General features: G+C 38.7%; 1 protein-coding gene across 1 annotated transcript in view; it reads left to right on the top strand.

Moving 5' to 3' along the window:
• Positions 1–26,946, top strand: part of LOC134868487 (calcium/calmodulin-dependent protein kinase type II subunit beta) — a 39,115-nt gene that overhangs the window by 6,867 nt on the left and 5,302 nt on the right. Inside the window, 15 exon segments of the mRNA XM_063889666.1 lie at positions 174–228; positions 1,036–1,101; positions 5,014–5,086; positions 7,795–7,836; positions 7,838–7,898; positions 10,631–10,714; positions 10,803–10,916; positions 11,009–11,130; positions 12,401–12,484; positions 13,670–13,712; positions 16,219–16,290; positions 17,473–17,510; positions 23,867–23,932; positions 24,680–24,724; positions 25,319–25,367. Of these exon segments, the coding sequence (XP_063745736.1) occupies positions 174–228; positions 1,036–1,101; positions 5,014–5,086; positions 7,795–7,836; positions 7,838–7,898; positions 10,631–10,714; positions 10,803–10,916; positions 11,009–11,130; positions 12,401–12,484; positions 13,670–13,712; positions 16,219–16,290; positions 17,473–17,510; positions 23,867–23,932; positions 24,680–24,724; positions 25,319–25,367 (1,014 nt within the window).

The following is a 26,946-nucleotide window of genomic DNA, read 5'->3' as shown; positions in this document are numbered from 1 at the left end:
CTCAATCAAATGCGGGACATCGGCTAAATGTGTGGGACAAATGATACAAACGCTGTGCAGTCCCACACAAAGCGAGGTCACAGTAGAGGCACAAAATACAAATATGACCCTGAAAATGAGCATAATAAGTCCTCTTTAATCTTTCATTTCTATTTCTCTTTGCCCTGCTGCAGTTCGTCTCCATGACAGCATCTCAGAGGAAGGCTTCCACTATCTCCTCTTCGACCTGTGAGTTAATTCCTCCTATTTCCTTCCTGCCTTCCTCCTCCCAACCTCAACTTCTTCTCTTTCGCTGCTGTACTGCTCTGCTCTCCCTCCTCCTCCTCCTTCCTCTCCCCTGGTGCTTCATTTTCCACTCCCTTACTCTCACCCCTTGCTGCATCTGTCTCCTCTTCTTCTTCCTCTACTTCTTTCTTTAAATCCGCATTCCTTCTTCTTCTTCTTCTTCTTCTTCTTCTTCTTCTTCTTCTTCTTCTTCTTCTTCTTCTTCTTCTTCTTCTTCTTCTTCTTCTTCTTCTTCTTCTTCTTCTTCGTTGTCTTCGTCTTCGTCTTTTTCTTCTACTTCTTCATCTTCTTCTTCTCCCCTCCTCATCCCCTCCTCGCTTCCAAGGCATTTCCCCCGTTACATAACAGTCCACCGCTCTTCCCCTCCTCCCTACCTCCATCCTTGCGGCTTACACAAACAGACACACACACACACACACACACACACACACACACACACACACACACACACACACACACACACACACACACACACACACACACACACACACACACACACACACACACAAACTCCCCCGCACTGGAGCCAGTCTCCATGGCAACCCAGTCAGAGTGAATCCTGCAGCCGGGGTTTCCCCCTAATGAGGACATCCCCCTCCTGTGTGTGTGTGTGTGTGTGTGTGTGTGTGTGTGTGTGTGTGTGTGTGTGTGTGTGTGTGTGTGTGTGTGTGTGTGTGTGTGTGTGTGTGTGTGTGTGTGTGTGCAAGAACGTATGTAATCTGGCTTTTGAACATTCTTTACATTTCTCAGGGTGACGGGCGGGGAGCTTTTTGAAGACATCGTGGCGAGAGAGTACTACAGTGAAGCAGATGCCAGGTAAACACAAAACACCCGACAATTCTCATGTCCGCCCCCTGTCTTCTCCTCTTCCTCCCCTTCATGTGTCTCTGCCTCTGCAGTACTCCCGCAGCCCTGAAATTTCAGCTCCTCTCATTACACAATTTTTACTCTTCCTTTTTTTCCCGGTGTATTCAGTCTTCTAGTTCTGATGGATAATACCTCGATGCGCATTTTTCTGCAAATCGAGGTTAGAGCATTTTCCCCAGAGTCCGAATTTACAGTCAGAGGGGAAACATACACATGCACAAAATGCACACACGCCCACGCCGCAACCCCCCCTCAGGAGGTAGACTTAAATCAATTTGACTGTGGAGGCGGTTTGTGGAGGCAAGAGAGAAAAGGAACGGAGGGGATGGAAATATTAAAAGGAGGAGAGAAAAGAGGGAGACTGAGAGATGCAGTAAAGGGAGGAAAAGATGTTGATGCTCTTTTTACATAATAATAAAATCTGTCACTCTTCATCCATCTCCTCCTTTATACCACCCCATCTGTTGTCCTACGTAAGGCTTTAGAGTTCATTTTTTATATATTTTAATTCCCTCAACATAAACATGATTCAGCATAGGTTGTTAACCAGGATTCGGGCACATGATAATCACCATCAAACCTCCACAGGAAGCACATCTTCTAAGCAAAATCATAAAACAACCTGATGAAGTAATACCAGCTACAGGGATCATTTGCAAGGAACCCCTCTGCTATCGCCGTTTTAATTAATTTGACTAAATCATGTTTTATTACTTTGTGGACTCAAGGGAATATCAGTGGAACAGGTGTCAGTTCATTTATTTTAAGAATTGCCTTCCTCTGTCTTTATCAATTCACTTTCCACTTATTGCAAAAATTATAAAAAGCCTTGTTTGGTTCTGTCCTTTTTTCTATTTCAATTATTCAAATCATTATTTACTAAACATGGAAAAGTCCAGTTAGTGACTATTAATGAAAACATGATATTAAGATGTAACAGATGTTAGTAAAAGCTTTATATATGGAGTCAAAGTAACGAACGTTGCCATATTTATTACTTTTCTAGCAGGCATTTTGTAGCAGTATATGTTAAGTTAATGGGCTTTAATAGTAATGTTTTTATGTGGTCATTAATAATCTACAGTATATGTTCTTTTCTTTTAAATGACCACAAATTTTTTATTTTATTTTTAAGATAACTGAAGAGTGTTGTTGCGGCTATAGGCAGTCCAATTAAATACGGGAAAATAAACACTTTGACACACTCAAACAATTACTCCACTCCTTCCACTTTGTTTTAACATTTTTTGTAGAAAAAACAAGCGAAAATACGTGCTTTAATCACTGATGGTTAAGAATATTGTGGTGGAATATTTGCAGGATTTCTGTATGAATTGCGGTCAACAAAACGCTTCGCCTCCCGACTCAAACCATCTCTTTCCGTACAAAACCACACTGAGCAAGTGAATGCAGCCAGGTTAAACAACTACCTACTCCGCCCCAAACTCCAATGCACCCCCACCACCAATAATATGCCTACTCACCACTGCAATCCAATTTGTATAAAGAATGCATCTTATCTGTTACTTTACCAGTGTGAATGCACTTTAACAGCACAGTACAGTGCAAAACTAAATTAGAAATAGTATTTATTTTTGGTTCAAAACTACCAAATCAACAACGCAGGGAATTTTCCTGATTAACTTTTGGACGAAAGCCTGATATGAATGCTATTTTTATAACATAATTCTTAAAAGAACATTGAAAATGAGACTTAATTGATGTTTGATGAATTATATCGACACCAGGACGGTTGTTTATATTCACACCAGTGTTTACATACTACATTTCCAGTGTAAAAGTAGGGCACTATGCAAGCACAATAAGATCCTGATAATCATCTTAATTGTTTTGAGTATCCCTGTTTTCTCCTCTGTACGCTACATTCCCGATTATTCTCTTTTTGCTCCTCTCATCTTCCTTGTTTCTTTGCATAAGTTACGTGTGTTTGTGTGTCACTCAATGTGTTTGTGTGTGGGTGTGTGATTAGCATGGCGGTATCTCACTGACGGTTTCCTCTCTGTGCTCCATCTGCACCCAATCACTCCATCCCTTCCCTCCTTTCTCCACCCCGGTAAAGGGTAGGTTCACCCAAATGACAAAAAACATATTTTCTCACTTAAACCACCATTAGTATCGCGCCATATGGAGAGTTATGGTTTCATCCAGGTTTTGAGATATGTGTCCTTCAGATATCTGCCTGCATGCCAATACTGTGGAGGAGTGTGTAGTTTAGATGTGCGATTCACAGCACTTAAACAACGTTTCTTAGCAGTGTGTCTTTCCACATTAGTGCCCCAATTATTGTGGATAATCCCTAGTGACTATTTATTCAGTGTTAAGTAGTGACAATAAAAACTGCTGACAGTGAAGTCAGTGGATTATTGAGCGAAGCAGGCACCGTGTTCCTGTTGGGTTTTTAGCAGAAGCAGCTTTAGGTAATGTCGATCAGTAACTCGGTCAAGACTGAATCAGATGTATAGCCATGAAAATGTCTTCAAACATTCAAAACAAATAACTTGGCATCACGTGTCTTTTGCTCTAGTGCCACAAAAAGGTTGGCTTTCTTGGTTTCTTCGTTAGGAGGAAACGATTTAAAAGATTGCCATGAAATTTGGTTCAGATGTACTCAGCATTGATGGTCCTCTACCTTCATGTAGTGCCAGGCCACAATTTAAATTTGATTTGGTGTAAATAACAACTACAATATTAAAGAAATTCCCATCAGACAATTACAAAAGTTAGTATAGTGAAGATGGTTTATATTTAATATGACAGACATAGCATTTTTCCATATGAAGTGCTTCAACTGACGGTCATAGCACACATAATAAGTCGAATTGTAGATAAACCTGTACAAGATAATAAAAGCAGGCATTAGAAAAGACTCGCATGCCGCCAATGCTTGGTGCTTTTTTGTCATGTTGAGAAAAATATCTCAAATATTCGTAAAACTACATCTAATCAATCTGAGTCTGTGTTATTTTGGTGAACTGACCATATAAATGTGTGTTCCTGAAAACGACCTCCTGCTGTCAGATGTTCCCTGCTCTTCTCTGTTTAACTGTCTCCTGTGCTTCCTTTCCTGTGTTCCCTCCTTGATCTGCTCCTCACCCTGTTGTTTTGTCTCCACAGTCACTGTATCCATCAGATCTTAGACAGTGTGTCTTACACCCACCAACATGAAATAGTGCACAGGGACCTCAAGGTGTGTGTGTGCGCGTGTCTCATTGTGTTGCATTATCCTGCACCCTCTGTAAGGGTTGCCTCCACGCTTGTGTTATTTCTGCCTGTGATTTAAAATGCCTGTGCCTGCTGTCTGCCCGTCTCCAGGTTTTTTGGTTTGGGCCTCTTGTTGCACTATTTAAGACGGCCTGAACTAGAATTTGGATTTCCTGTGGGCTCAAGCAGGGAGAGCACAAACACAGAGAGAGAGTGAAAGAGTAAAAGCAGCAGTGTCAGCGGTGAACTTCAAATGCTCGGAAACCTTCTTAAATGTTTTGTCAAAGGCACTGATCCTGAATAAATTACACAGGGAGATGTGCAGGTTAGACACAGTGCCTCCCACATGGTGCTGCAGCTTTCTCCCACACTGCCTGACTAATGTTTGGCTCTTCCTTGAAAACAGAAAATAGCTAACTACACACCTTCTCTCTCAGACAGACAGTTTCACTCTTCTCACACTTTTTTGGGGTGGTGTGAATGTGCAGCGAGAATAAGCGAGTCTGTGAGAGAGATTGTGATATTGTGTGTGTGTGTGTGTGTGGCTTGTATTGAGATGTGGCTGCCCCTGCATGGATAAGACAGTTGGGGGAATGAATGTGCTCAGACTAACCTGCTCCCCCTGCTGTTTGCGTGCAGTCATTGCATCCAGCAGATCCTGGAGGCCGTGCTCCACTGCCATCAAATGGGGGTGGTACACAGAGACCTCAAGGTGAGTGACCTGCAGGGATGTGTGTGTGTCTATGTATCTGTGTCTCTGTGTGTGTGTGTGTGTGTGTGTGTGTGTGTGTGTGTGTGTGTGTGTGTGTGTGTGTGTGTGTGTGTGTGTGTGTGTGTGTGTGTGTGTTGAGAGTCACTTGAAGTTGTATTTGTCTGCGTCTCACTGTTGTACCAGACTCTGAAAGCTGGTAAGTGCAGTATTTAAACCTAGCATGTTCGTGCATGTCTCTGCATGTGTTTGTGCCTTCCTGTGTGTCTGAAACCAATGTCTGTGCATGCATTTTAATGTCGATACTGTGTTGATTTCTTTAAGGTTATGTTTTTAATTGAAATTTAAGTGAAAGAGCAACTTAACAGCAGATGAAAACCTTGTTTTTTGCTCCATATGTTGAAGCTCCCACCTTACTGCAGTGATGTAGAAGTGTGCTTCAGGGTGTGTCAGTACACCGTGACATCACTGTTGGGTGTGGTTACAGGTGCAACAGACTTAAAAACGTGGCTTCTCGGTCTATTGTTAAGTTGCTCTGGAGGTTCATTGAATTTCTCCAATTTACAGGCATGACATAGCAAGATAGGATAAGATATACTTTATCGACCTCTCAAATGTTTTCATTGCAGCAGCATGTAAAACAAAGCATTGCACATCATTAGAAATATTAAATTAAATATAAATGTAAAATGTACAGAAGTGCTGACTACATCAAATCTTATTGATAAATTGATAACAGGGTTTATTGTTGATATAATATATACAAATTCTTTATGAGACATGCTCCCTCTCCATACTGGCCTCAGCTCACATGTTGTTATTGCATTGGGACACTTTGGGTAGCTCAACAATTACTTTACCTACAGAAATGTATTAAAGGTTTCCCACTCAAAGGAGGCGACACAGGAATGGTTGTGGTGTGATTTCCCCCGTGGAGGTTTATTAAGTTAGCCGTAGTTATTTTTCTCTCATTAATTGTTCATGAAAAAAGACTAGAAGTTATTAATCAGTTATCAAATAACCTGAAAGCCACAAGGACAATGACACTTGATATCCAGAGATTGATATTTGTTGCTCACTGTGTCATGTTCTGTGTGTTTGTGTGTTCCTCATGTTTTTTAAATACAGAAACAAAAAGCAGACCAAGATTTAGGCAGTATATTGTTTCCTTCTAACTGCAGGGAATCATTTTCTTCCCTAATCAAATTAATTGTGCGACAGTGTTTTGAGAAAGGAAAAGAAGAGAGCAAGATTGCGTTGTACTTTTTTCCTGTCACTCTCTGACTCTTCAGAGTTGAAACGTTCTCCTGTGAGGCAAAAATGTCAACTCGTTCCAGCTGGAGCCCTCCATTTTTTACAAAATCGCTAATCTCTGGAAATTAGTCTACTTAGTTTAAAGTTTAAAGTCATTTAAAGTGGTTTTAAAAGTCAGTAATCTTTTCAGAAAAGCAAAGATAAGAGCTGCAACCAGAAGCAATTATCCAATTAGTGGATTGCATGAAGTTAGATAGCTCAATCGACTCTTTAGACGTACATTTATCCTAGTGGCATAAACCCGGACAAAAAGGACTCTCATTTTATCTTTCCCAAATGGATATTTAAATATTTTTGCGCTGAGAGTTGATGTAGATTATCTTTTCATGTGACATGATTTGATTAAATAAGGAGCTTCCCTTTCCTCTTCAGCTGTCAAGTGTTTTTTAAATCAGCCAGTAGAGGGTGACATGATGAACACCCTGCCGCTGGAGCACAACACCCTGCTGTTTCTGTGCAGGACTGATTACTCAAAAATGGCACAAATCGATCACTGTCAGCATTTACTGGTTAAATAAACAAGGAGCTGTGTGTGCTGTGGACTTTGTAGTTGTTTGTCAGATTGATTTTACATCAGCGTCTGAGCAGGAACGACAACATGACTAGCTGTATTTGGTCTTCCTCAAAAAAATAAATGGCAAAAAAGGCTTATACATTTTTTAAAGTCCCATCTGTCTGTCTCAAACTCGGAGTGTTTGTATGTGTGGGTTTTAAAATATGTGAAAGTGTTGCTATGAATGTGTGTGCGCTGCATCTTTAGTTATTCTTCTTCCTCTGGTCTGGATTTAAGTGGTTGCATCCCAGTGGTTTGTCTGTTTTTCTCATATGGAAATGTTAATGTAGAGCAGAACTAAACAAGAAAGTGACACATTTATGTTGGAAATCAATCAAACGACTACAAATAAAATCCACACAGAGGTTTAAGACATTAAAAACGATGCAAAACCCCCAGAAACACACACGAAACACTGTTAAGACACAAAAGATGACCATAGACTAAAACTACCAGACACAAGATACAAAACAAGAGGCTAAAAAACCACAAAGACACACCAAATTCATTCAGACCACAGAATCAAAAGGAGCATAAATAACATTGAGAAACAATACAAATACATCAGATGTGTAAAAAGACTGCAAAAAAAATCCACAAAACTATCACGCAAAAAAAACTGTTGTGTCTCTTTCAGTCAGACTTTCTTGCTTCTGTGTGGGAGGAATTACAAATAACAGCTATTCATTGGCATCCTTTTATCTCACTGAATAAGGACTCTTCTTTGTCTTGTTGCTTTCTTCTGGCACATCACAGATCTAGAAGGTGTTGTAAAATAATAAGATGTTTTGAGAAATGTAACTTGTAAAATGAGAGTTTTACTGACGTGACTGTGTCCGTGCAGCCGGAGAACCTGCTGCTGGCCAGCAAGTGTAAGAACGCAGCAGGTGAAGCTGGCCGACTTCGGACTGGCTATCGAGGTTCAAGGAGAACAGCAGGCATGGTTTGGTATGTAACACACAACACACACATCTGCAGCTTGTGGATGTAGTTACTTGATTCAGTTTTAATCATTCAAGAAGTAAAACTGAAGAAGTTGTGTTCTGTGAGTTCAAACTGAGGCCGACTAAAATCAGCTTCTAGTTGATGTAAGTCAAGCCTTCTGAATGAATAATTGTCATTGAGTTTGGTAGCTGATTAAGATGATGTTATCTCAATGAATTTGAGTAAAATATAACCTATTAGGGTTGATATAGTGGAGTAGAAGGATAAAGTAGTATTGGTTTTTGGTATATTTATTGTTAGAACCATTGCTGTTTTTATTATGTCATGTGCCACAACTACTCTGAAGTCATATGATTTTTATATCTATTTTATCTATTAATTTTTTTAAATATAAAAATGGTGTTTAGTTGCATTTACTGTAGGTAGAGGCTTCAAATAAGCCTAGTGGGTTTTCTGTCTCTTCCTGGACTGTTTCCATTCCTATATTTCTTATGTTTGGTGCAAATAAATCGAAATGAAATGAACAGAAAGAAATACCTTGGAGAGTACAAGTACCCCGAAAGTACTCTATTAGAGTAAATGTACTTGACTTTCATGTCACCAAACATTTCTTTTCCAAAAGCTTTCGTAACTGAAACTTCGAGCTCATCTCGTGCATCCTCCAACACCTTTCTGAAGACATTCTTATTAACATTGAATGAATCATAGACTAACAAGTACCTGCTTCCCACAGATGGTAGCACAGGAGAATCACAGACAGTTCAGTAATTCTCTTAAAAGAAAATCTGCAGGAACATCTGCCAGTCTGTGTCCCTTCTCTTCCTCCTGTGATGAAGGTTTCTGTTGCTGACAGCTCTGATGTGTTGCAGCGCTGTCACTCTGAAGACGGCAAAGAGAAGTGTAGGCTTCCTCAGGAACATTCATCCATACCATCTTTTATCCTTTTTGTCAGCGTCCCTCCGGTCTATAAACAAGAAGGGATTTCTGCCTCCTCTTCCTCTAACATTAGACTTATCTCCTCTGACTGACAGGACACTTTTATTCATCTTTATGTGTATTTTCAAAACCCTTTTTTAAATTTACATTGTGTTGATTTTCAGATTTAGAAAGCTAACAAGGATAACAGACACATGGATTTCAGCCAGATTGCATTAAGCGACTTATTTACTTACTTTGAATCGGAGCCAATATGAGGAGCTATTACTAATATGCTGCAGCAAGCTAAAAGCCTGGACTTTTCATTAAGCTAAATTTCATAATTTACTTAGTGCAGGGATTTTAGGACTGTGTGTACATTTTGCTGCCTCAAAAATCCTCAACTTGGCACAAAAAAGACCAGCCTTTAGTTATTATTCAACCGAAATAAACATACGTCTGTAGTGAGTAGTAAATGGAGATTATGGAATATTTTATGTAAATGTACATGATTCATCACCGTTTCCCACCGTCACTGACAGGTATGGTGTCGCATTAGTTTACATATTAAGCAAGGCCCATTTTTGCTGTGTTTAAATCCACAAATGGATTATTTAGAGCTTTGAAAAGTACAACCTGCCTGCATTAAATTCTCCCAATGTGACTGCTGCTGAGAACACGGCCGTCACTTTATTAGAAAACATTTTTTCAGATATAGAAAACCACAACTGCATTAAGCACCCCCCCGCAAACAATACAAACATACATATGCTAACAATACTTTTCTTGAAATCTAGTTCAGTAACTATGCTATGCTGCTGCAAAGCTATTCTCTATTCAATTATTACTAATATCGCACTTACCAGAAATACCCATGAAGTGTGAACAGTCCTCCAGCTTGTACATGTTCTCTTGTGCAAATAAACCTTCTCAAAAGTGTGCAATTCTTTGTGCACGCTTTTATCAGAACATTTTTAACAAATTGTTCTAAAGCAAAGTGGTGGGGACAAAATTGGCCATTTCCAAAAGTGGTGGGGACATGTCCCCGGTGCCCCACTATAAATGATGTTTATGGCTCTGACCTACATCTACACGTTACAGTAAACAAGGTGTTCACCACACCATGTGACCTTTAAACTGAAGTTCAGTTTGACACAGATTATCTGAACCCTTCATCAAAAAAGAAAAATCAAACCAAACCTCAACATGGTCAATTCCTGCTTGAGTATTGCTTGTATATTCCATTGTAATTTGCAACCAGTATGCCACCAAAACCAAAATGGTTTCTCTCCGTTTAATACCATCATAAAACTATCTGAAATATCAAAGGGCTCCAGTGAGGTCTGCTGGAGCTTATATGATATAAAATCAAACAGGAAATGGTTAATTATTCAGTGTTTATAATGTACTGTACAGAGATTGGTTAATGTTTCAGCACCATGGACAGCTACATTAAGACAGCTAAACTACTCCTCCAGACAACAACATAATGCTGTTGGTTGTTTGTGTTTGTTTTGCCAGACCACATTTAATTGTCAGGGACTTCCTTTCATAAAGTGACAACACTATGTCTTACAAACTTAGCTTGGTTAATTTTACCAACACATTCGTGTTTAGGTTAAAATGACAACTGTTACAATATCAAACATACAGTATGGTTCGGTTTGGGGACAATCGTGGTCATGTTTTTAAAAGAAGTTAAATGATTGTTTGAAACTGGAAAAAAACAAACCCTGAGTTTTGTTTTATAGAAATGCAAGTAAAAATGTGGTAACAGGTAACTATACCCTGATGTGTGTTTGTCTGTGTTTATTTTGCAGGTTTTGCAGGGACTCCCGGCTACTTGTCCCCAGAGGTGCTGAGGAAGGAGGCGTATGGTAAACCAGTAGACATCTGGGCATGTGGTGAGCTCTTTTTTAATGTTTTTTCTAACCGCCGCCTCCTCGCTTTCCTTCTCGTCACTCAGACAAAGGTTGTGTTTTCGCTGTGTAGGTGTGATCCTCTACATCCTTTTGGTTGGATACCCTCCATTCTGGGACGAGGACCAGCACAAACTCTACCAGCAGATCAAAGCCGGAGCGTACGATGTGAGCCTGCCTCTTTTGTGCTATCACTCCTCTCCGTTTCTCTCACTTTAAATCCAACATTATGGTGCTCATATTTAATATATGTGAACATGCATTGGTGTGTGTGTTTAGTTTCCTCCCCAGAGTGGGACACTGTGACTCCAGAGGCTAAAAATCTGATCAACCAGATGCTGACTATCAACCCAGCCAAGAGAATCACTGCCCAGGAGGCTCTGAAGCACCCATGGGTCTGCGTAAGTACATAAAGAAAAATGCATATAAAAAGAGATAAACGTACCTCTAAGCAACAGTTCAACAAGATAAAGAAGAGTTACATTAAAACATGTTTCAATAGCACCATGATGCCTCTAAAAAGCTCTTTTACAGTTATTCTCTAAACTACATTGCTGAATAATATAAAGTTAGCCTTTTTTTAAAAAGGTAATCAGCTCAACATTCTGAGGAGAAATCACAGTTAGATAATTATTGAGGGAAACTATTGGCTAGTGCTCACACATTGTACATGTTAGACCAATCACAACAGAGCCAGCTAACCACTCAGAGCAGACTGGGCTCTGGTTTCAGACAGAGGGTGAAAAGAGATGCCGCAGCACAGGCAGTCTGAGAACAATAAAGAACTTTTTGAACATTAAAGCTTGGAGACATGTCCCAGTCGAGGGACAAAATACAAATATGAACCTGAAAATGAGCAGAATATGTAAAAAATACATTTGGTGTCTGAATTGCACTGTTGCTATTTCTTTTATGTTTTATTCAAGCAAAGATGAAAAGTATTTTACACCAAGAAGAAACATTTAGACTCTGTATTTAAACTGTAACTGCAGACCGGAATCAGTATTTCATTGCTCCTGTTTCACACTCCCAAAAATGTGTAATTTGTACATCCTCCAAAAGCAAGTTTATGAACATCCGTCCCAAGCTGCCAAATATCAGCACCATCTGTTTCCAAACATGCAATCACTGATATTTGCAGATTCTGGGTCAGTTTATCTTGAACGATTGTTTTACCCAGGAGGGCAGAAGAGCAAAATATCTCAGGGATAAGCACTTCTGTTTGCTCTGCATCTTCAAAAGTATCAGGATCATCAGCTTTTGAAAAACTCTAATATGTGCAATTAAAGAGTTTATCTGAAGTAGTTTCCGAGATGAAAATAGTTTTCCCAGACTTTTTCACATTTATATAACAACCAGCTGTGTTTTCAACGCTATGCAAGCGTCTCCACTCACCCATGATCAATCCTATAAGGAGTAAATTGTTTAAATGTATTTACAGTGTGTCTTCATGCCAATGCCAGGTGTAGCTAAAGAGGCACCGCAGGCAGAATCTGAAAATACCCCTGCACAATTTTGCCAGAAATGTCGTCCCCTAAAGAGCCTCAGAACCAACAGATTTCAGGGAAGCGAGTGTCTCCGACAGCTCCTGCCCACATAAACCTGTCACTGTCAGAGCTGCTCCTCTAATGTTTTATTTTCAGCATCTCTTCCTCTCTTGTCTCCTCACAGCAACGCTCCACAGTGGCCTCTATGATGCACAGACAGGAGACAGTCGAGTGCCTGAAGAAGTTTAACGCCAGGAGGAAACTCAAGGTGTGAACACGCTCCATGGTTCTCTCTAAAGTATCTGTTGCTCTGTGGATGTTTACTCTACCAAATAACATCCTGAATCCAAACATCTTCAGCAAGATCTCATTTTTATATCCATCTTATATCTCCCTAAACCCCTTTTTCGATAGGCAATATGTTACATTACTGGCTTAATCTGTCTGGTAAAAGTGACAGCTTCTTCTTATTCGGACTTTTAAGTTGATGTTTTATTCAAAGATGACATCCCATTTACAAAAAGAAACCCAGTGCTCCTGCGATATTTGGCACCTCACGCGCACAGAGTGAGAGATCTTGTCATCCTGTGATCATCTATTTTGCTCTCTAGTGGAAAATGTAATTTAACCCTGGCAATAATGTAAGTTTAATTGGGCGAGAGAGAGAACAGTGATGAGTTATAAATGTTATGACAGGGAGGAAGAGGAGTGTTTCCTGTCATCTGGCAGGCTTTTGAAATATATTTTGAGTGATGCATCATTGAGACATTTGCACATCAGTTTCGTAATTAAATGTTATTATAGAGGGATTCAGACTTTTTTCCTGCTGTCTTTTTAAAGCGATGAATGGCAGGATGTTAAATTGTGATTATTGTTTAATGCTTAATAGCTCACATTCTGTGAAGCCTCCATGTATTTGTTCATTCATACTGTTTGAATAAAGGAAGATTGAAAACACTAGGAGTCACCAGGTGAAGATGGAGATGAGCTCTACCAGCTGTAGAGAGGCAGAAGCCTTTATTTGAATTTTGTTTTTGAAGATGTTCAGAAAATGTGGTTACAATTACACTAAATTTGGTCATATTTGTTGTACAAACGATTTTTTTAAACAACTTTTTCCCTGGTCGCACCGCAAGGGTGTGATCATTTTAATAAGATGATTTAATATGGCAGCAATCTTCTGATCAACATTACAACATCTTTCACAGTATTTAATGGTTTATTAAATAGATTTCATGTCTTTTATGCATAAAGGAATGCAGATTGAGAAAACACAATGCCAATTTTACCTCGAGAGAAAGTCAGACCTGAAAGAGTGCTTTTGTAACTTTCAAAAGTGACCAGGGTGCTTATTTGTACACAAAATGTTAAATTGACATTATATCAACATAAAGAGGTGCATGAAGAATGTCCCCCACTTTTTAAACCCTCATCTCCTCCACTTCCTCCGCAGGGTGCCATTTTGACCACCATGCTCGTCTCCAGGAACTTCTCTGGTGAGTGCAGCTCCTTGAGCATGAGAGCAGGGGAGGACAGGATGACATGCCATCTGTCTTCTGCCATCTCTTCACACATGCACACACACACACACACACACACACACACACACACACACACACACACACACACACACACACACACACACACACACACACACACATACACACACACACACACACACACACACACACACACACACACACACACACACACACACACACACACACACACACACACACACACACACACACACACACACAGCAGGTTGATGGGCGGCAGTGTTAGAGTAAGCAGGAAATTCAGCAGCGATATTTAGTTGGTTTTTATTTCCATAATCTCACACAGTGTAACTTGTTTGACTGATTTCTAAATTCAGTCTGAGTTTGATGCTGTTGATCCTCTCTGTTTGGTGACATCAGATCAATCACGAAGTACAGAAGTAATAAAACATTTCTCTGTACACAACTTATCATATTCAATGTCACACGTAATTAGATCTGGCTTTATTGTGAGAGCGCCCATGTGGTGAGATTATTCCCACTCTACAGGAATGAATCTTGCTTCTTTCCACCGGCACTAACCAGGCTTCCAAATGGTTTATTCACCATAAAAACATATCAGCATTAATCTCCGTAACCGACCATGTGTAATTACAGTATGTTAAGTGCTCTCCTGGTTTGCGATTGCATGACCTAGAAGTTATTAATAGAGGCGATATTGCTGCTTATACACAAGACATATGAAAATGGAATGGTCAGAATGTGATGGCTTGAAGATCAAATGAATAATCCCTAGACAATCAAATATTTGTTTGTTTATGTTTGTTTTTTAGCTACACTTGCAAGGTAGTTCCCCACAAAGAACGATGCAAGGACATGGTATTCGTCCTAAACCACATGAATGATTTTTGAACATAAACCCACATCATAACTTACTAAATATGTTTTTCATTTAGAGCCTTTAGATTTTGGCATCGAAGAATTTTGAACACTATATATTTACTTTTACAGTATAAAGCTACCAAACTGTATATATAATAAATAAAACAGTATTGAATGTATTTAAGTCACTTTGGATAAAAGCATCTAACAAGTCACATGTAATGTAATATTAAACATTTTAATTCAATAGTATCCATTATTTTATCTTGAAATCTTTCGTACAAAGTGTCATTTAACTTCTTGCTACTTGATAAACTTTTATGCTAACACTGTTTTACTTTTACTTATAAAGCAGTACTTGTATTTCTATATTGTGGAGAATTTTAAATTACCTTTATCACATTGCTGTCACCTAAAAGCAAAACCTAGCATAAACTTTAATGTAAATATATGTGAAGAGCTTACATCAGTTGATCATATTGGCCGTAATACAGTACACTAGCCTGACCATGGTAGGGTCATCATTGAACCAAACACAATCAGAGGCGCGTTATAACAGGAATTACATAACATATACTGTCTAATACATCCATCTGTTTATCTCACTGTGTTGGAAGTCTACTGTTGGAAGAATAATGCCATAATGGACAGATGGACTATTTTATGTAAAGAATATCCATACTATGCAATGCCGTATTCTTCGAAGAGGTTATCCTTCTGTATTCTATTAAACACATCTACTGATAAGTATTGTTTGTTTATCAAAGCCAAATACATCTTCTTAATCTGTGCCATAGCGCTCCATTGTTGTAACTATAAAAACACATCAATTAGCCGCCTTGATGTGTCACTGGGCGACATGTTTGTTTGTTACTGTAAACACAAACAGTCAACAAACAATCCCACATACACCACCCTGCTGCTCGTAATTCTCCCTAACAAATGTACTTTTACTTTTGTTTGTTTGATAAAAACTACATTGGCCAGCTCTGCTGAGATAAAAAAGATAGATTTGTGTTTTTAAATAACGTTTTTAAAGATTCCATCAGAACACATTGGCTTTTATTATACTTGCCATCCTTATTCTAAAAAGAAAGCACTATCAAAGAATAGCTACTTCACCTTTTTACATTATATACATATTTTATAATATGTATTTGATTTCATTATGTCTTTTATCGGAAATGTTACTTCTTTTGTTTGCTTACATATATATATATATATATACACATTTTTTATTATTATTATTTTATCTCCTTTTGGATATTTCACTTTTAATTCTATTTGTTTATATACATTATTTTATTTAGTCTTTTATTGGACATTTTACTTCTATGTTTATGTACTGTATTTCATTATACTGTATATATATATATATATATATATATATATGTATGTATTTTTTATTAGGTTTTCTTTGCACATTTTACTTTAACTTTATATGTTTATATACATTTTTAAATTTTTTTTATGTATCTTTTATTTTATTCTGAAATGGAGCAATTGTCAGAAAACAGATTTTCCCCTGGAAAAATAAAGTATTCTGGATCTCATTCTGATTCATCCATTATCCAATATAGACTTTACTTCCTCACCATCTAACTTCCTCTCTGTGTTTAAGTGGGTCGGCAGACTACAGCCCCCGCCTCCGTCAGCTCTGTGCCTGGAACCACTGCTGGCATCGTGGAGCAAGGTACTGTAAACTCATCTCAACTGTACCCCTGCTCACTGCTCAACATCTTCTCCCACCTTTTTTACCCCCTCTCCTCTCCTAAAACTTCATATCCTTTCCTCTCCCTGAACTCACAGCAGACATGATTAAATGGAAATCCCCCCGGTGTCACAACATCACACACTCACACTAACCCTCAGCTTGTTTTAATCTCTTCTCCTAAATCTTTTTCCTTCCTCTAATGCTTCACAAACGTCTGCCAAGGTAAGCATCCACATCTCCTATCTGGAAGCAGAGAGTATTACTGTTCTGATATCTTTGCTTATCATGGGTTACGACTTCTTGGTTGTGCAATACAGTCACATGTCCTGAGGGGAATTAAAATTGCATGTGTGTGCAGTAGCAGGAAGGGATGCATTTGTGTGAGGTGCAAATGGAAACGTCAAGGAGGTGGTTTTTATGCATTTTCTTCCGTACATCATTCATAAACAGCATCAAAGTACCAAAAGACTTGTCAGATTCTGCATGTTTATTTTTGACCTGATATCCCGCTACACTAAAGTGTCATTAATAATTCCTGACCATAAATGACCTCTGCAGTTACTCATACTAATCCAGCGTACTCTTTGAGATTAACAAACCCATTATCACATACCTGCATCTCCATCCCACTTCCCAGCATGCTTTCACTCCTAATCTCCCTCTCTATCTGTAGCTGTGCGTGCATCTGCGTGTGTGAGTGTATTTGGATTATATGGAGAATTAGTTTGACTTTTTTTCTCCGTCATGATGCCCGATGCCCTCTGCTTATCTAACACGTTGGGCAATGGATCAGGGTTAGGAGGTGCCAGTTGGATGGAGATTTTTTAATGTGTGTGTTTATTCGTTGGGTTTTTAATGTCTTTTTACAGGACGGAGGGAGGGTTTTCTTTTTTGAAGAGGGAGGGATGAATTCTGTACAGTGGGGCTTTTTTTCCTTCCCTTAAGGGTGGAGAAGGGGAGGACATGTGGAGAGACAAGCGTTGTCACTCTGTTTGTGGTCTGCATGTTCAGTTTTGAGTGGTACACTTTAGCCAATGCATGCATGCATCAGCGTGCAGCTGCAGCTGTGTCTGAGTGAGCAGATTTCGAGAGCTGTGGTCATCTGAAGGTGTATGATGTGTACTCTTCCAACTGAGGGTGTGTCGTTCTGCCTCTCTGCAGCAGCCAAGAGTCTCCTCAACAAGAAGACTGATGTCAAGGTAAGCTAGCTACTCTCTTCTCTTACCTCACCGATTTTTATTCGCCTCGTTTCCTCTGTACATCCTTATCCTGCCTGCTCACTGTTCGGTTGCCCTTCGCGCTCAGAACTACTTTCATTATTCCATAAATATTTCTTCCAAAGGCAGATGCGTACGAGGTGATTTGACTTTGTCAAGTGCTGCAGCGTCCACTTTCATATTTTCTCAAGATATTGTTATCGGCCTTAAAGGCACAGGGTAAGCAGATTGTGTGTGGCACTAACTGCCCTACCTTTTCTGTTGTTCTTTCATGTTACTCAGACTTTTATTAAGCCAGGAGCAGTCTCATTGGGATTTAAAATCCTCATTATTTGTTTTCCTAATGACTTTCGAAAAATATAATAATATAGTTGAGTATTTTATGGATCCCAGAAAGTGTAGCTTTCTAAAGCAATCCTGATAAATAAGCAAGAAAAACAACTTGCTGAAGAACCAGATTATTATAGAGTTTTATTTATGCAGTTAAGCGCCATAAAATAGCATAGTTAACATATTTTATTTAAGATAGTCTAATACAAAAAATAATGTGTTACAAATAAATGTAGAATAATAGAAAATAAGAGCCAATAGCAATGTTTAGAATTAAAAAATGAACCTCTTCTTCTTAAAGATTAGTAATATTTCAAAAATAATATAATATAAATGATTCTATTGAAAAATACCATAGAACAATATGGCCAGATGCAGTCAGACAACACTGAAGAAAACACAATTGAAGATACAGTAATATCCAGTTATTAAACAATGTAAAATACTCTGAAATGGATGTAGTTTATATCAACACATCCTGTTAACATTGTGTGTAGCAAGTTACTCAATTAAACATTATTTAATTACCTTAATTGAGAATAAAAAACATCACAAAAGTCAGTATAAGTGTGAAGATATACAAAATCCTACTTAAAGAAAAAAGAACACTTTCTGATGTGAAATCTCACTTAAGGAACATAAATGTGAAAAGGACATTGTGCACTTTTATTTTGAAGGGTGATCCTCTCACTTCCGATGCTCACTTCTCTCTGGTTTGATGGAGCTGCGTTTCCTCCTCTCCGCTCTCAGACATTTCAGTTTGGCACAGCTATCTTTTTGCATCACTCCACTGCAGACATTTTTCATCCAAAATGAAATCCTGGTGCCAAAGCTAAGCTCATTAAAGTATTGGTCCCTGCACTGTCTCATTTGAAAAGAGTACTCAGAGGCTGAAGCTGCAGTGACTGACGTTATCGCTGCACCCCTGTTAGCTCCTCTCTAGTCCCACAAGTGTTTGTAAAGTGTTGCACTCTGTCAGGCTCTCTCAGTGTCTGTGGTCAGTGTTTAATGCACTCTGCACTGTTGCAATGTGTGTTCATGTGTGTGTGGTGTATCTGCTGTGGTGCTATGCAAATGTGCTTGCATGATTCAGTGTGAAGCCTTTGTGTAAACTCTAAGTGAGCAGTTTAATGTGGGTTAGGGTTGGATTTGTCTCAGATGAAGAAAAGTACATACAGACCTTTTTGTAGCACTCAACAAGCATGACATTTAGTTTTTATCTTGGGACAACATCAAGTACAAAATTGTATTATCTTGTGCAGATGATGATAATCTTGAGCTATTTTTAGAAGCATACAAAAGGTAAGGTAGCCGCCACAGACATGTGCATATGTTAAAATGAAGTGTTCCACTAAATCATGTGTGTGTGAAAGATATAGATCTTGCACATAAGATTAAAATGTAATATGCATGAGATATCTATCTTGTTTACGTAAGATACTTTTTGTGTCCATAGGAAATGGAGATAAACAAGATAATTAATCATACACAAGATATGGATCATGTTCATACAAGATTGTATTTTATGTCCAGATTTGGATCTTAGAAAGTAAGATTTCTGTGCACAACATTTGGATCTTTTTTGTTCTAGACAATGATTGACGTTACATAACATACATTATATTATTCGGGACTTTGGGTTCACTATACCCTTTTGGAGTTCAACATCTTTAATAGTGAAGCATCCGATTCTGCTTCATCTTCCTCCTCTCTCTCAGTCTCTTTTGACCTGTTTCTTTATGACACGCTCTCTGTCATTAACCTGGGCGTATTTTTCCCTCTTTCAGCCTCTCCTCTTCCTCTCTTCCCCTGACACCACCCCCCCCCCCCCACCCCCTCCTCGGGTGGCCCGATGCTAATCTCAGATTATTTCCCACCAGATGATTAATCTATCATTACATAATCACAGCTTCTCCTTTGCTGCACCCTGACGTCACACCAATGCACACAACCCTGGAGCTATTTCAGTACCCCTGCGTTAGCACCCGCTCTCCTTTCTCTCTGTATTTGTATTTCACGTTCTTCTCAGTTTCCAGCCATTTCCTGGGAATATGCTCTTTTCTTTTCTCTAACATGTTCCAAAAGCTAAGGACAATTCTTATAAGGCTGCTTTATATATACTTTATCATCTTTAAAGGGGAGTGAAAGCTGTAGCTGATGTCTCTATTATTGACTGCAAGCCAGGAAATTGACTGTTTTCTTGGGCTTTTAAACCACAGTAAGGCTTATGACCACACTGAACTACACAGTAACCACTGATAGTGACTTGTGGCTTTCAAGAGATCAAGGTCAAAACGTGTATCAATAAGGTTGATTCTTAGGTTTTGATATTTAATTTCCAGTCCAGTTCAGCTAAAGCCAGGCTTCAAGCCACCGTAACTCCCCAGCTGTAATGACTGCTGTGAACACAAGTAAAGGACAACTCGGGTAGAAAAAACTGTCTTTACCTAACATTTGCAACCAAAACAACGATGACATAATCCAAAAAACCATGGAAAACTAATCATTAGAAATGTCAGCTCGAATATCAGACACAAAGGGACTAAGACAAGACAAGGAAAGACTGAATCAAAACAAAAACAGAACCCTAGTAGCAGCAGGAGACCTCACACCAGTGCCTTTACTGTGTGGTGTGGTACTAATCTGAGTTTCTCTGTTTGTCTTTTCCAATCCTTTTGAGTGTCCCATGGACTTTTTGCTTTGCTAACCGCAGGAGGATTTCTTGACTACTCATCGGATTACCTTACAATTTGGATAAGACCTAATGTTTTTGGTGAGCCATCGAACTTCCAATAGTATTATTGGGCCACAACCAGAGTGCTGAAAAAGATTTAAAAAGTCATAATCTCACAGAAACTTTGCCTGAATGGAGCAAATCCTGTTGATTTGTACTTAAGTTATGATAATAACAGAGATAAAATACATTTAGCTCCATTGATGTTCAGTTTCAATTCAATATTTTCAAATGAACAACATGCAATGTGAAAGGTGTTGCTGACAAGAAACAGGAAATTCCAACACAGAATTGCTTTTGCAACTTTCCAACATTTACAAGCTAAAAAGCTAAATGTTTCGCCCAGTAGTTGGTGGAAGTCAAACAATAGCATAAATATTTAGGTTACAGTTGACCAATTTCATTTAAAATGGTATATGTTGCTGTGTTTTTAACTTTCTTCTGCTTCCCCACAATTAACGCTGCTTTAATTACATGCATCAGTATCTAACCATCACAACGTCTTTTAGAAAAGAGTTATCGTTCACGTCAGAACATCTGACAAAGATGTGCATTTCACATTAAATCCTCTCACCATGTGTTTAACACACATTGTTGAGAGCGAGAGGACAATACCTCAGTATGTAAATCTAAAATGATGTTTAGTTGAATCAGAGTGTGACTCACAAACAAAGGCAGATTCAGAGCTTGGTTTCTCGCATAAAGGGTGTAATTAATGTGCAAGCTGAACAAACCACTTGCCTCTGTTTCCTGCAAAATTAAACATCATTACTCCGTCTCACGGCACACGTTCATTTAAAAAGGCTACACATGTCTTTTGTGCTCTTGTAACGCAAAGATCATTTATTGAGTAGGAATATAAATCACCTTCCCCCTCCAAATAACAACCCTCATGTGAAATAATTATGGTGCAGTGCATTGACATTTCTCAGAATTTCCTTTCCTGTTTCTGATTTTTGCTCCTGACAATTCACTTTTTGGGGGAAATCTTTCGTCCTCAGAGCCAGAAAACATTCCTGTCCTCGTCCTGCTCCTCCTTCAGTGTATCTGATACTCTAAGGTCCATCTTTCTTGATGACAGACTGTGTTCAAACAGAGTTCAACAAAAGATACGATTCACTGCTCTCTCCTTCTTTGTTCTCCTTCTCCCTTTTCATTATTTACAAAGGAAGAATGCCTCAAATACATAACAGCTAGAGTATTGTCAGCATGCTAATACGCTCACAACGACAATGTTAACATTCTCAAGTATGTACAAGGCTAGTGTAAATGCCATTAATTTTGGAGGTATTTGATCATAAATCAAAGTATTGGCCACATTCAAATGTTGAGGGGGTAGTGGTTCTAGAGGAAAATCAATAAAGTTATTACATATCAAATATCATGGCAATTCATCAAAAAGAGACATTTCTAACAAAAGGATTTCTGAGCTGGGGAACATGAATATCTGTACAAAATACACTTTAATTAAAGCAATACTTGTTGGGACATTTCAGTTTTTACCAAAGTGTAAAATCAACCGCCTGACATTGGCATAACTTTTACACAAATGATTTGTTACACAGGGTTACGAGGGTTTCTAGTTCAAATATCAAGACTGGCTTTTACAGAGCAGCATTATCGAGTGAGTGAGTACCAGTTTTATTGCCAGTGATGGAAGAATGAGGTTGTTCTCTGCTGCAATTAATCAGAAAGCAGTAGGGAGTCACGAAATATGGACACTACAGAAAAAGGCTGTAGAGATTATGGATTTTAAATGGGACTTTCCGGCTGGATGCTCGTTTATCCCTCTGGATTGCCGGCAGGATAAACATCACAGCAAATCTACCTTCAAAGGGGAAATCCAATGCTGGAAAAATAAACAGGCTGATTTTTGCCCTTTGATTTTCAGTGACGCTAATAGGCGACCTTTATGCTAGAGTTAATGCCACAGCTGGGGTCACCTCAGGGCTACACCAACTGTCACACACTTCCTGTTTAACTCGGGAATATTTCTTCATATTTCTCCCATTAGAGCTGTGGTGAAATATTTATAACGATGGGTGGTTAGCCCACTGCAGGGCCTCTTTTGGTTACACTGTTTCTATAAAGTCAGATGTATCTGTTTTGTATCATTAAGACACATATTTTTTGGATTGCTGTAATAAAGAACTCTTCATACTCCAAGACCTGCATTTAAAAGAACCTAGGTAAATACTGACATCAGTGTTGAACGCAAGTGTGGAGTCACTTTAGATGTGTTGTTTATCATCGTAAGGTTAGGGTTAGGGTTAGGGTTAGGATCATGTTGATATCTGCAGTGACCTTTTGTCCCTCAAAACTCTAATTGAAATACTCAAATACACTCAATTAAGTGCAAACAGGTGGTAACATGGGAAGTCTACATATTCACAAGTGGTCTTACATGTGGTCTTCTTTTCTCTCTCTTACCATTTTCCATCTTCCGCCTATAATGGCCAGAACTGAGTTTCTGACTATTTTCTTCCTATTCAGTCGAACACTCTCCAATTACAGGCAGCTCCGCCGAGGAGAATAATGAGCAGAAAAATACTCATTTAATCGGTTTAAAGCATGAAGTCGCCACGTCGTGCCTGCATTTGTGTGTTTGTGCCTGCTGTCAGAGTAGCTTTTGGTTATGTGCGTCCTTATGAAACAAGGTGTCTGTGTATTTAGCATGTTGTTGGCTGTTTATGGTGTCTTATGTGAATGGCCTGTTTCATAAGCGCTGTGTGTGTTTGTATGCAGTTGACTGTTGCACTCAAGAGAGATACATTAAAAAATGCTAATGAAGAGCCCATGCAGTTCGACAAAATGGAAGTGTATGTCAGACAGATGTTGCAGAGGTGCACAGCTGTCATTGGTTCTTATTCGCCATCTGCTAAACAGCATCAGGAGAGGCCAATGAGAACGTAAAAGACCGAGGCTGGAGTATCAGAGCTCTGACTGGGATTGATATAGATTTTACTGCAGGGACAAATGACATGATGAATTGTAGAAAACCTTTTATCTAATTAATTCTGAAGTGAGAAATGTGAGGAAACCTTTTTTGATCTACAGCGCATCTGCTTTCTGTCTGATTGCTCTCTGGAAGTTGAGTGCTCTCCGTTCTTTCGACCCACTATTCTTGACTCTGGAGCACTCTTCTGCTCCTATCTGCTATTTTTTGCGTCTATTACACTTTTTTACAAAGTAACCACCCACTTTACCACTGGCAGATGGCACCTCTCACCATTGTTGCTGAGCACTAATGTAGCACTTTGTGTTCCCTGCACAGCCGCAGACAAACAGCACGAGAAACAGCACAGTCACCAGTCCCAAAGGCCACGTCTCTGCTGCACTGGTATGCAGCTCTTGTGTTCGTCTGTCCATCCAATCTCTACACTTTTAAAATGGAGAGTGTGTGTATCAAAGTGATTTGTTGATATAACTCCATTTATTAAATCAAGGTTCGCAGCTTTCTCAGGAATTTGTTGACAAATGGGGGAATGCACTTCTTCCCCTTCTTGCCAGGAGTTAAATGAAAGCACTCTAATGTTTTTACGAGAATGTGGAGCCAGAGCCAGGAGACTGTTAGCCAGTGGTTAAATGTAACTAACTCCAATAAGGATTAGGTTTTTTTTAATTTCTTTAAGTATTTCCCTTTTATGCAACTTTATATTTTAGAGGGAAATATCTATATCAGCTTTATTAAGGCTACTTGCTGTATCTGTGTGGCTAACAGCACTTGTTTATGAAGTAAAAGACCATATATAGAGAAGATGATACGTTATTTTATGTTTTGTTTTATATATGTGGTTCTCAATGATTCCATTTGTATGAAAAGAGACAGTTGATATGTTGTGTGTGAGTGTGTATGTAAGAGAATCATATCTAGCATTAGCACAGATCACTCATTAGCATTGATAGTTAAATCCGGAACTTGCAACCATCCTTCATCATTAACTCTTTCAAATCTTCCCATGTATTGCTCACATCTGACTCTCTATTAATCTTCCTCTTATGTCTCAAACTCTCATTTTGTCACCATTAAACATCCCCTCTCTATTGCCTCTCTCCCATTTTCTCTTTTCTCTCCATTCTTCTCCAGGAGCCTCAGACTACTGTTATCTATAATCCAATAGATGGGACCAAGGTACATCTTCCCTCACTCCATCTCTATATTTCCTGACCTCTTTTCATTTCTCATCCTCGTCTCCACTCCGTTTCTCTATCTGTGTGGGGTCAAGCTATACTTAGACAAAGCTGGATTTGTGTGTTTTGGCGTAATATATTTATCTGTGTGTTTTCGTTATTTGTATATTTATGCATGAGAGCGATGGCGAGAGTGTGAGAAGCTGCAGCTGTGGTTCCTGTGAGGTGTTTGGTTGTGTTACACTGCCCCTCTGTGTTCAGAAAAATGGAGCTCAGTGGTTTCCTGCTGCTGGCTGAGAAATCCATGTCTGTTGTCAGATGTCAGATTAACCCCTCATCACCCAGATGTGGAGACTGTGTCACGGTGGCTTAACGTCCTGTGCTTTGCAGTTGTGTGTGTCCGTCAGCAGTGTGCTGCTGAGTCACACGTACAGCTGTATCTGTTGCTGTATTTTTGGCAAAACGTTGTGTTAAAGTCGAGTAATGCTGTATACTCGATGCCTGAAAACGTGTGAGTGATTGTGTGTGTCTATGCGAGTGTGTATGTATGCTTTTTTCATGTGATTTTGCAATTAATATTGTGTGCACTTTGCAGGAATCATCTGACAGCAGTAGCACCACTATTGAGGATGAGGATGTGAAAGGTGAGCTCCACACAGCTTCATTTATTTTACAGCATTGGTTACTTTTCAGATTCAGATTATTAATACAAGATTAGCTCATGATACATTATTATATAGATATATCCAGCCTGCGGTATATAAAGTTCTTAACATTTAGTCAAGGTTTTACATGCTTTCATACTAATCGTTTGCACTACTGCAATTCTCTTTTCACTGTCTCCCTAAAAAAACGTATAAATAATTCCGAATGTTGCAGCCAGGATCTTAACAAACACTAAAAACAGATCACATTACCCATGTGCTGGCACCACTGCACTGGTTACCGGTGTCTTACAGAACTTATTCTGTGCTTAAGTGCTTTTAATGATTTACAAGACTTAACCTGGCCCCTACATATATCAGTGACTGCCTTTCATTTTACAAACCTACAAGGACACTCAGATCCTCCAATGCCTTTCTTTTAGAAGTACTTAAAGTATTTTACAAGAAACTTTGGGAGGCTGCTTTCTGTTTGTATGGCCCCAAACTGTAGAACAGCCTCCCATTGGATATTAGCAAACTCCATTAAAAGTTAATTAAAGACCTATCTTTCTAGTTTGGCTTTTAATTTGGGGTAATTTTAGTGGTATAACTCTTTCTGTTTATTTATAACTAGTTTTAAGTGCTGTACCATATTCATTATTTTGTATCTTGTCTTACTCTGTGAAGCACTTTGGGCTGCATCTTGCATGAAAGGTGCTATATAAATCAAGTTTTATATTACTATTATTATTATTATTATTATTATTATTATTATTATTATTATTATTATTATCATCATCATCATCATCATCATCATCATCATCATCATCATCATCATCACATTAGCTCCAAGTTCACCTGCTGCAACATTAAAGTTATAACATAAGTAATCACTTTTGTAAATTTACTTAATCCAATGATTTAGTATTCATACACTGTGGCTACTTTTACCTACATTAATATTCCATAACTGGTGCCTCTAGAGGTTGCAACCAAAAATGTACCATCACTGTGTTAGTAACAAAAAAAAGTGCATATCTCTGCCATTTGTGTCTTTAAATGGCCACTGCTGTAAGGATTGATTGAATGAATACGGACCACAAGTATCTCACCATGATGTGCAAATCTGGACAGGAATAATTTTTAATACCTAAGAAACAAAATTCAAAACTGAAACAGTTAATGATCACCTGCGGCCCTTAATAATTGAGTAAAACAGTCAATTAGCAACCATGAGAAGTCCTTAAGCATTCAGCCATATATTTTTCTTTAATAGTTGTATTCTATTTCCATAATAAGGTGTAATCTTGTACAAAGACGGTGAAGCTGAAACTTCAGCCTTGAAAGTCCTCCAGGACTTCACACAATTTGAGAAAAGTCAGAGAAGAAAGAAACGTTATTTTATCCTCCCATCTTTTTACCTACTTTGACCCCCAGGTTAGGGATCCTGTGGATCCTCTCTTATTTGCAATTCACCGTGATCAGGTGACAAAATATACAAACAAAAATACAAAATATAACTCAAAACCTCGACAATTGGAACCCTAAATGATCTGGGCACTAATAGAGTTAGGTAAGT

This window comes from Eleginops maclovinus, chromosome 8, assembly GCF_036324505.1.
Source record: "Eleginops maclovinus isolate JMC-PN-2008 ecotype Puerto Natales chromosome 8, JC_Emac_rtc_rv5, whole genome shotgun sequence".
Taxonomy (NCBI): Eukaryota; Metazoa; Chordata; class Actinopteri; order Perciformes; family Eleginopidae; genus Eleginops; species Eleginops maclovinus.
The sequence above is the reverse complement of the archived record's forward strand: the minus strand, read 5'-3'. Positions and strand labels throughout refer to the sequence as shown.